The 9,529-nt window shown below is 46.5% G+C and overlaps 1 protein-coding gene across 1 annotated transcript in view; it reads left to right on the forward strand.

Moving 5' to 3' along the window:
* The window catches only part of ULK1 (unc-51 like autophagy activating kinase 1), a 79,390-nt gene extending 76,100 nt beyond the window's left edge, over window positions 1-3,290 (forward strand). Inside the window, 3 exon segments of the mRNA XM_009699634.1 lie at window positions 257-414; window positions 632-767; window positions 2,736-3,290. Of these exon segments, the coding sequence (XP_009697936.1) occupies window positions 257-414; window positions 632-767; window positions 2,736-2,791 (350 nt within the window). The 3' untranslated portion in view covers window positions 2,792-3,290.
* Window positions 3,291-9,529: the final 6,239 nt, after the last annotated feature.

The raw sequence follows: 9,529 nt of genomic DNA on the forward strand, positions 1-9,529 counted from the left end.
GGAAACAAAAATAGATCTGGCCTCAGGTGAACTAGGCATATGTGTAGGCGTTGCCACATGCAGGCTTATAACTGGTGAAGGTGACAGAGGAAAGGAAAAAGACTCTGTTGGTGCAGCAAGTACTTTCCTGCCAGTCTTTTGGCTTTAACGTAACCCCATTGTCTTGAAGTTATCATTTGAGGTCCTGTGTGTGGAGACTGGGAGGCACAGGGAGAACTAGAAGTAGCACCTAAACCATTTCTTTCCTTTATTCTAGTTGTGAAGAAGCTGAATGAGCTTTATAAATCCAGTGTATCATCCTGCCACTGCCTCAACATGAGACTCCAGAGGTTCTTCTTGGACAAACAGAGACTTATGGATCGGATCAACAGCATCACCGCAGAGAAGCTCATCTTCAGCTATGCTGTGCAAATGGTAATAACCATACAGTGCCTGGGAACAGGGTTAGCACAGAGCGAGTTTCAGGCATTAACGGTTCCTTCTGGTGGCCTTAGCAGATGGTTTTACTCATGATGCTGTGTGCAGCCTCTGGAGGCTGGGTAAGGGAGGTGTTCACCTAGCTGAGGGGCCATGCTGGGAAAGCTGGGTCTGGTCTGGGAGTAACCTCTTGGCACGGTGTTGTTGCCTGCAGGTGCAGTCGGCAGCCCTGGATGAGATGTTCCACCACAGAGAGGACTGTGCACAGAGGTACCACAAGGCTCTTCTGCTGATGGAGGGGCTCCTGAACATCATTACTGAACAGGGGGACATAGAAAACATCAATAAATGTGAGTGTTCAGTGACTTTTTTTTCTCCCACTAGAACATGTGTTTTTCTAGCTGCATGGATCAGAAATGTCAGTACCTGGCATCCTTTTTCGTTTTGGCTACATCTTGGTGGACATAGCAGAGGTCTTTTGGCTTGTTATAGCTCCTTGCAGCCTGACCTCCTGCTTTCTCATCAGGAAAACTGTTAGAAATGCAGGTCCTTGTTCTGAGCCATATTTTTAGAGCTTTCCATGCAGAGCAATTGCCAGGGCTTTGTTGGAGCTTTTGATGTGTGAAAGAACTCACTGAAAGAAGTGGTTTTGCAACAGCAGGGGCCTGGGTTTGGTTTCCAGCCGGAACCATCCCTCTGATTGCACAGAGCACTTGTGAACATGAAACTGCAGGGGCTGTGAGGCAGAGATAGCCGATCAGCACAGCGAGGGCTCCTTCCAACATGTCTTCTGAAACAGGACGGCTCGCCTGTCTGGTTCCCCAGCACCAGGCCTGGCTGAGAAGGCAGCAGACAAATATTTTTCTCATCAGCAAGTGCTTGCTTTAGCAGTGAAAGCTGAACTCTTACCTACTTGCTATCGTTTGGCTTCCTCTCCCAGGGACAGATGGACTCCTCTGTCTGCTGCTCTGAGCTGTCACATCTCTTGCACTCTCCCTTTGTCTTGAGGGGTGTTATTCTCCACTGCTGCAGGCTCCGCAACTCCGTGCTCCATTTGGAGTGGAAAGGACTGACCTCACTTGCTCTGAGCATACTTTTCCTGCCCTTATGGCTGAGGTTTAATCACCTCTGTTATCTCTCTCTATGGGAGGCTGGCAGAGGGGATGGGGGATGGCCACGGTCTGTTAGTGCAGCTTGACTTGGCCTTGGCTCTGCTGCACCACTGCCAAACCAGCCTATCCACAGCAGTCGCTGATGGTGTCAGTACGGCTGAAGGGAAAGGCTGCAGCTGGCAAACTGTGCCCTTCTCCCTTCTGCTGGCTGCCGAATATCTTTCTTGGGCCGGTGTCCAGAGTGCTGCCAGGCTGCTCTAGTTGTCCGTGTCGGCAGAGCTCTCAGATAGGTAATGAGAGAAGAGATTTCTGGCTCACAGGCAATCAGTCAGTTAATTATCACCAACTTTCACAGTTGACATGAGGCTCACTGAAGGAGAGCAAAGGGAGATTGGCAGGTGGTGTGTGGTACTGGAGGGCTAAGTGAATTGGGAGAACTAAGTAGTTTCTGTTGTACCATTTCTTACCAAATCTAAATCACATCTTTTATCCAGAGATGCAGTTAATGCATTTAATAGATTTCCTTTCCCAGTTGATAGCCTGGTATTCCCTGTTTTACCCAATGTTCCGTCTTCCTGATTCTCTGTTCTCTGGTAGGCTGTAGTGGGTAAGCATTTCATTTTACATCTCAGGTATATGATTACTTACTTCTAAAAAGTAAAATGATGAACGTAGAAATACAGCAAGTCTTCCTGTGAGAGGGATGAATTCCACCAAACATTTAGCTTTTGAGAGTCATGGGCTCAGACAATGAGAATCTGGCACTGATCGTGCGGGGCCGGGCTCAGTCTCTCAGTTGTAAGCCATGACAAATGGCACTGGAGACCTTGAGCCGTCTTGCCTGTTGGCAAAAGCCCCTCCAATAATGAAAAGTGAATAAATTATTCCTGGTGGATGGTGGTTCTTTGTAACATCTTGATACCTCTATCAGAACTGCTGCCTCCCAGCTTTTGTTGTTAGATCTCTGATTATTCAGCCCTTCGACCTGTCCCTTCCCAGCACAGTGTTTGCGGTCAGGTCCTCACCTAGTCTAATGTACATCTACTGATGTGCCTGGTAATGATTCTCGAAAAGCTGCTTCGATTTGCTGAAGTTCTGCCTTTCCAGCCCCGCCCCCCTCCCCCCATCTCCAGCATGTTTTGGTAGTCTTTATATCACCAGGAAAATGAGAAGTTGATTTCTTTTGTGTTTTCTTTTCTCTCCCAGGTAAACTGTGCATTGAGCGCAGGCTGTCAGCTCTGCTATCAGGGTTCTGTGCCTGATTTCAGTGGTGGTGTTCTTCACGCACCTCACCCCAGCTGATCACTTTGTTTCCAATGGCCTGCTGCTGTAGTGGGAAACGATTTTGGCAACAGGAGACCTGGAGGACGAACTGCTCAATGTTTTGTATTTTGATGTTTTGGGAAGTTGTTGCACAGACTCGGATTCCTTTGAGGGCATGTGTGACTGCAGCAAGCACAAATGCTTCCCTGCCCAAAGGCCTGGGTGAAGACGTAGCCGATGTGGAAAGGCCTCCCTCGTTGGCAGAGGGGATGAAGGATAGAAGTCTGGTTCTTCCCAGCACTTTGAAGGATAAGACTGCTGCCTATGCCTTTTGCTTAAGAACAGGGTATTCCTGTGCTGTGTCCATTGCAGGCAATGGATGTGCTGAAACTGCTGGCTTCAGTTAATGTTGGAGGGTGTCATTCAGAAATCAAGGCCAGTTTGTGTACTTTCCCCTACCCAGCTGAGAGCCAGGCATCTTCAAGCTTCCTGGCAACCCGAGACTCCCCTCCTTTTTCTCCTTTGTCCCTTCTCATATGTGTTTCTGCCTTGGGAGTGCTTACTGAATGGCAGAGAGGAGGGAGTTGGCTCCCTTTTGCCTGAGCGCTGCTGAAGCAGCTCCCACCTCCTACACACTTACCAAGTGAAGCAGAGGACCCGCTGCTGCTGGGGAAGTTTGTGACTCCCGTGGCTGCCGTGTGGACTGCCTCTTGGCCTGGAGGGGCAAATGACACAGGGAAAGGGACTCTGCGCAGGAAACAAGAGGACGACAGAAAGCGTAACGCTCCTGTGTTTGTAAGAAGCCAAAATGAATCTGTTCCTCCCTTGGTCCCCAAGCTCGGCAGGTTCAACATGAAAGACTCCTGGCTGTTCAGCTCGGCCTGTCAGTACATATCTACCAGGAGGAAGCACTAGCGCTGTTCTGCTTTCAGCTGTTGGCTCAATAACCCCTTTCCTGGAGCCCTCACCCCACCCCCAAACTGAAAACACTAGCTTTGTGAATCAAAGGAGCACTTTACACACTGTGGGAACTTTGAGAAGTTGACTTTGCATCACTGAACAACCCAGGAACATCACGACTGTTAGGAATGCTCTTCTTTTTTTATTCCTTTCCTTGCTTCCTGGTTGTTTTATTGCACTACGTGTGTGCGTATATTAATATGTATTCCTAAGGGTGAATATGTATTGATATATATATATATGGTTTGTGTGTAACTGTACGTATTTAACTGTACTGTATCTTGTGAGTGTGAGGCAAAAAGCACTGCAGAGTCTGTGCTGTTCCTCCTCCTCACCAAGCAAAGCTGACTTGCAGTCTGGCAGTACCAAGATTTGTTTTGTTTTGATTGTTTTTTTTTATTTAAATGTTCTTTTAAGGACAGTCAATATAAAGCTCCATGCTTTTTAAGAGCTCAAGAACAGGCGTTAAGATCCTACACACTTAGAATTGGAAAAGCATTTTTTAAAGAAGTTTTATTTGCTGCTTCATTTTTTTATAAAGAAATCTTGTAGTGTTCAGTTTTATGTTCAGCATTTCTTTTAAGGAGACTCTGTAGCCAAGTGAGGCTGCGGGTGTGAGTGGCTCGAGTTCTGGTTGAGGCTTCGGATGCTGTGAGCATGTGCGTGAGAGGAGAGCTGGCTGCCTTTCCGTCTGTCTGCGTGCGCATGTGTGTGTCTTAATTTATCAGAGTCGTGGCAGTATTTTGTTAGCGCTGGGCAGAAAAGTATCTTTGAAAGCAACTCGAAACCTCAGGCTTTGTTTTTGGGGATCTAAAAATATTTTGCACATGGTGGTTAAGTCCTCATTGCTTTTTTTCTCTCAATATTGGCATGTTCAGTGTGATACTTTACAAGGGTTTCAGGAGCAACTTAATTGACTTTGGAGCTGGCGTCATCTTTGGCAACATGGGTGTTTCTGATCACAGAGCAGAAATGCCAATAAAGAAATTTAAAAATATTTCCAATTGCCCCAACCAGGGAAGTTTAAGTGTAGCTTTCACAAATGCTTCAGTATTAGGCTGCTGTTACATTCTACGTTCACAGCCTGCTGCTTCTGTGGCTGTTTGTGCTTGTGCCTGGGGAAAAAAAGGAGAAAAAAAAAAAAAAAGAAAAAAAAAAGGACAAAACCAACCAACCAACTTCCCCAGCCTGTGGACAGAAATGCCGAGGAGACCCAGACTGCTTCTGAAAGGTGTTTACCAGTTCCACAAAGGGCTGTGCTGCAGGCGGGAGCGGTGCACCGGGAGGCAGCAGGAAAGCACTAAGCCAGGACTGACTCTGCAATACAGACACCTGCTGCACCCCGAACCCTCCCGGCAAACCCCGAGTGTACAAACACGGCCTCCTGCCGAGGAGCAGCACAGCCCGGGATCCACGTCTCTGCCGCAGGTATAATGATCCGCGTGTGTGGCAAGCTCAGCACTAACCTTCCAGCTGTACTTATTACTTGAATGTATCAAAATCGTCCACATTCAATGTATACAAGTATGTATTGCTCCAAAAAATTGTGGTTTACAGACCTACAACCAATATATATGTATGTGTTTGTGTATATACATACAAGGATATGTGTGTGTATGTGTGCGTATGTACATAGATATACACACACAAACACAAACGTGTATATATATGTTTTCTCTCAATACTTGAAACTTAGCCACTGTGCTTGAATAAAAAAAAAAACACAACACATAAAAAAAGAGACACAAAAGAAAACCCAAAGGGGGGGGGGGGGCAGGGAGAAAAACAAATCAGGTGATTATTTTGCCATCACTTTGGTGACTTTCTTTTTTATCTAACTGCATGTAGCGTGAAACCAACTTTTTATTTATTGCTTTGTAGACAATAAGGTATGCAAAAAAAAAACCAACCCACCCCAAAAACGAACCCCCGAACCATTGTTGAAGTTGCTAGTGTAGTCCACCTGCTATTGTCATGGCTTTGTTACTGTTGCAGCGTTTGTGTCTAGTGTCTTTAATAGATTTCAAGAAACCTCAGTCTAATAAACATGTATCTTCAGGTTTGTGAGAGCGTATGATGATGATGTTCTTTATAAGGTAATGCTTGATACTTTGTCAACATTTTTTATTTGTGTTTTGTGTGACTTTTTTTTGGCTTTAAATTGTACAACACCAATTTAAGAAAATAAAATTGATTTGAAATTGTTAGTGGCCTGTGTTCAGGACTTTTTATTTCTTGTTAATGCAGTATCTGAGTTGAGGTATTTAATGTGTTTGGTTCTACCAGCCTTGACTTTCAGGTGAAAAGTGCCGTTACCCCTTTTTCACAGAGGGTGAAGCTTGGCTCAGAAAAGCTATGTTGCCTAAAGCCACACATGAAGCCTTTGAATTTGGAGAAGTTTCTGGGTGGGAGCTGAGGTCACTGGTTTGTCTGTCCTTATTACCTGGCTGTGCTCTCCTCCTGCTACAGTTAGAAACTCAGTCACGACTTGATAGCAGACCCCTGTCCATCCAGTTAGATGCTTAAATTTCGTCCATGTTTCAGTATTTGCAAGATCAGGCTGTCGGAGCTATTTATTACTTGGCACTGCAGCGCAAAGCACGCTGGAGCATGCGGCCGTGTCTGATGGCCGTGTGGCAGGGTGAGGACCGAGTGTCGGTTCACGGTGGTGTTTTTATGAGACCTAATAGTTACGCATTACTTTAAACTCTAGCTTTTTTTTAATCAACAGCGTCCTGAATTAATTAGTCCAGTCCCACCACTCTTACAGAAACTTCAGCAAGAGAGGTGTAAACTTTCAGGAGCCAAATACCTTAATTCCACCACACATTTCCCAAAATTCTGCTTGCTGGAGGGTGCATGTTACTGTTGGCTGTCAGCATCCCTGGGGAGAGCCCTGCCCGCCAGCCCCTGTGTGACTCAGCATCACCCCATACACTTACTGGACTGTATTGTGTTTTTGTAAGAAGAAACCTTATTTCAAAAATCGTAATTTACCATGAGCGGGAATTGTTTTTTTCTTGCTCAACCCTATTTATAACTTGTTTCCTGCCCCTGCCTTTCCCCCCACAGGGAATTGGACTACCACATGTTCGCTCCGTGAGAATGCTCCTGCCTGGAAATGCTGGCCTCTGGTCACTCGTCTACGCTGACTCGGAGGCAGGGAGCGTCGATTCCTTTTCCCTGCAGAGCTGCCCCACGCTGCAGCAGCATCAGTTGGGGACAACTCTCAGAAGTTGCACTTCAATGCGGTGAAAATGTGGTGGTGGCACGGACCTGGGCAAGATCCTATGGCAGCCCTTGGAAAGCTGTCAGAGCTAAATAAATACAAATTCTGGTCTTGCTTAAAGTCTGGCAGCTCAGCACGCTTGGATCTTTGTTTTGTGGGGTTTTGGTGGGGTTTTTTGTTTGTTTTTTTTTTTTTAACATGTAAAGCTTCCTTTAGTGGAAAAACCTTGTATGTGTTTGTTTCCTGCAGCAAGAATATATATATCTACACAAGTTTCTGATGCTGAGGGTAAGGGAGGGAGTTTCTTTTGAAGCTGCCTGCGAAGAAGTTTAAAGGTTCAGGTGGAAAACCTACGGCCAAATGAAAGATGGACCCCTGCGTGTCACATGCCTGTGTGGATAGAGAATACCCTGCTGAATCCATCGGACTCTTTCATGGGCAGCAGAGCAAAGGGGGAAAGTGCTAGCTGGGAAGACTTAAACAACAGAAATAAACATTCTCTTCTAAAAGCGCTAAACCATGGGGCCTGAACAGTTTAAAAGCACCACTGAAAATTGCACAACTTTCTAGATGTCGACTGTGACGTTATGCTGCTGTTGATTCTGGGAGAAAACAAACCCAAGCAATTCTTCCAGGGCATTTGGCTTTGTTCCCGCATTTTATATTTAGTTGTTGGTAAGCACGTCAGCAAAAACATGCTCATTCAACTCTGAAAGATCAGAGGTGGCTTAGTGACATCAAGGAAGTAGAAATGGGTGGGTGTGTGTGGAACCAAGGCAATACAAAAATCAAGTATTCCACTCCTAGCTCTTTCAAAGCTTTATTTCACAAGGAGTTAACTCCTTCACAGCATATTTTAGCTCTGCCGTGTTTAACTTGACATCGTCTCCTCCTGCCGTGGCCCGTCATGCCTGTGTACAGCATGCTCCTCTGTGCCGGCTGATGGTCCCGCTCACCCGAGCGGGGTGGGTAGTGGTGGAAGGTGCGATGGCTGGAGGGTTTTTGCGGAAGGAGGGGCAGGGATGCACTATGCTACCATAGCTCTGCAGGGCAGCAGCTACTGCTCTCCAGACAAATCCTAGCAGTTGGATTTATTTAAATTTATTACCATAAATGTAGCGCTGGTGATGGGTGCCATTCCCTGGATGAGGAATGGCACGTAGTGCAGGGGTACAAACTTCCCTGGGATGTTTCTGTTCTAAACCCAGCATTTTTAGGGACAATAGAGTCAGAACCACCCCCCCTCTGGGAGCTGAAACCTGGCAAGGGCTTTGAATGCTTTCAGAAAACATGTTAAATGATGTGTTTCTAAGAATAAGCTTAAGCAAATCGTGTCAAACAGAGGTTTCTTCCCTTACTGTGGACAGAGGGTAACCGAGTTTCCAAATGTTCAGGATTGTCCTTCATGAGCTCTCACTGAGACCTATTGGAGATCCCTGGGAGTTGGCCCCAGTCACCTCTCGTGGTGTTAAACATGCCTGGCTGTGTCTGCAACACAACTTGAATCCAAAGTCCTGGCGCTCAGCTCCCAAAAAGTCATTCCCAAGGCTGCTGTGCATGAGGCAACACACTGCAGGCCTACTGCACGTGGGATTCGTGGCTTTGGTTTCTTCTCAGCATCTGCTGTGCGTGACCATTTGCTTACATTGGCAGAGGGATCATTAATACACTGTGGTGGGGAATTACAAGTCTGCAAGGGTTCCTGCTGCAGGTCATTTTGAAACACAAGTGCACGGTTGCTAAACTTCTCCCGATTCACATCCTCTGTTAGGCAGTCAAGTCACTTCCGAGGGAGAAAGGACTGGTCCGTGTTACACCAGGAGCACCTGGTGGAGGAAGTATTCTTCACTCAGTCTCAAAACAGGAATATTCTCCACAGCTGAGAGAGTTCCCAGTGCTTTCCCCTTGTATCTTCTGTGTGTTGTTTCCAGCTAACACCTTGATGCACAACTGCTGGCAAGCTGCAGATGAAGGTACTCCTCGTCCCTTGCAGCACAGCATGTCTCCAGTCCCCAACGTGGAGGTAAAGAGCTTTTAGCTAGAACATGTGGTATCGCCTGAACTTCTAGTGCCATGCAGCAAAGAGTATTTGTCCAAATGATAAAAATTTGTCTCCCTAGACTTGCTTTGGGTTTGCTTGTCCAGCACTGCAATGAAGGTCTTTCCACTGCGAGTCCCGGGATAGGCACCAACCCCCAGCCCTGACCTCTCTTCCAGGGGCCAGCGGGGCTCTGGGTTTTCATCCCCTGCTGGAGCCCGTTGCTACAGCTGATTGCTGGGCAGGCTGCACTCCCCTCCCCAGCCCTTACCCTCATTAAAGATCACCTGAGCAGGGTTTTTTTTCTTCCCTTTAACAAAACGATGTTGTCCTTCATGACACAATGTTGCTTCAGAGCTCTTTTTATTGACATAAAATTAATTGTATTTCTCTGAAAATTTAAAGCAAATCCTCTTGAAGTATGTCCTCTTTCAAAGCAAGCCCTGGGGAGGAATAGGAGAAAGTTGCTGGGGTCACATTGCCACAGCAAAGCGGGAATAGGCTGCTCGG

The sequence above is a fragment of the Cariama cristata genome, unplaced genomic scaffold (assembly GCF_000690535.1).
Source record: "Cariama cristata isolate BGI_N322 unplaced genomic scaffold, ASM69053v1 scaffold20544, whole genome shotgun sequence".
NCBI classification, from domain to species: Eukaryota; Metazoa; Chordata; class Aves; order Cariamiformes; family Cariamidae; genus Cariama; species Cariama cristata.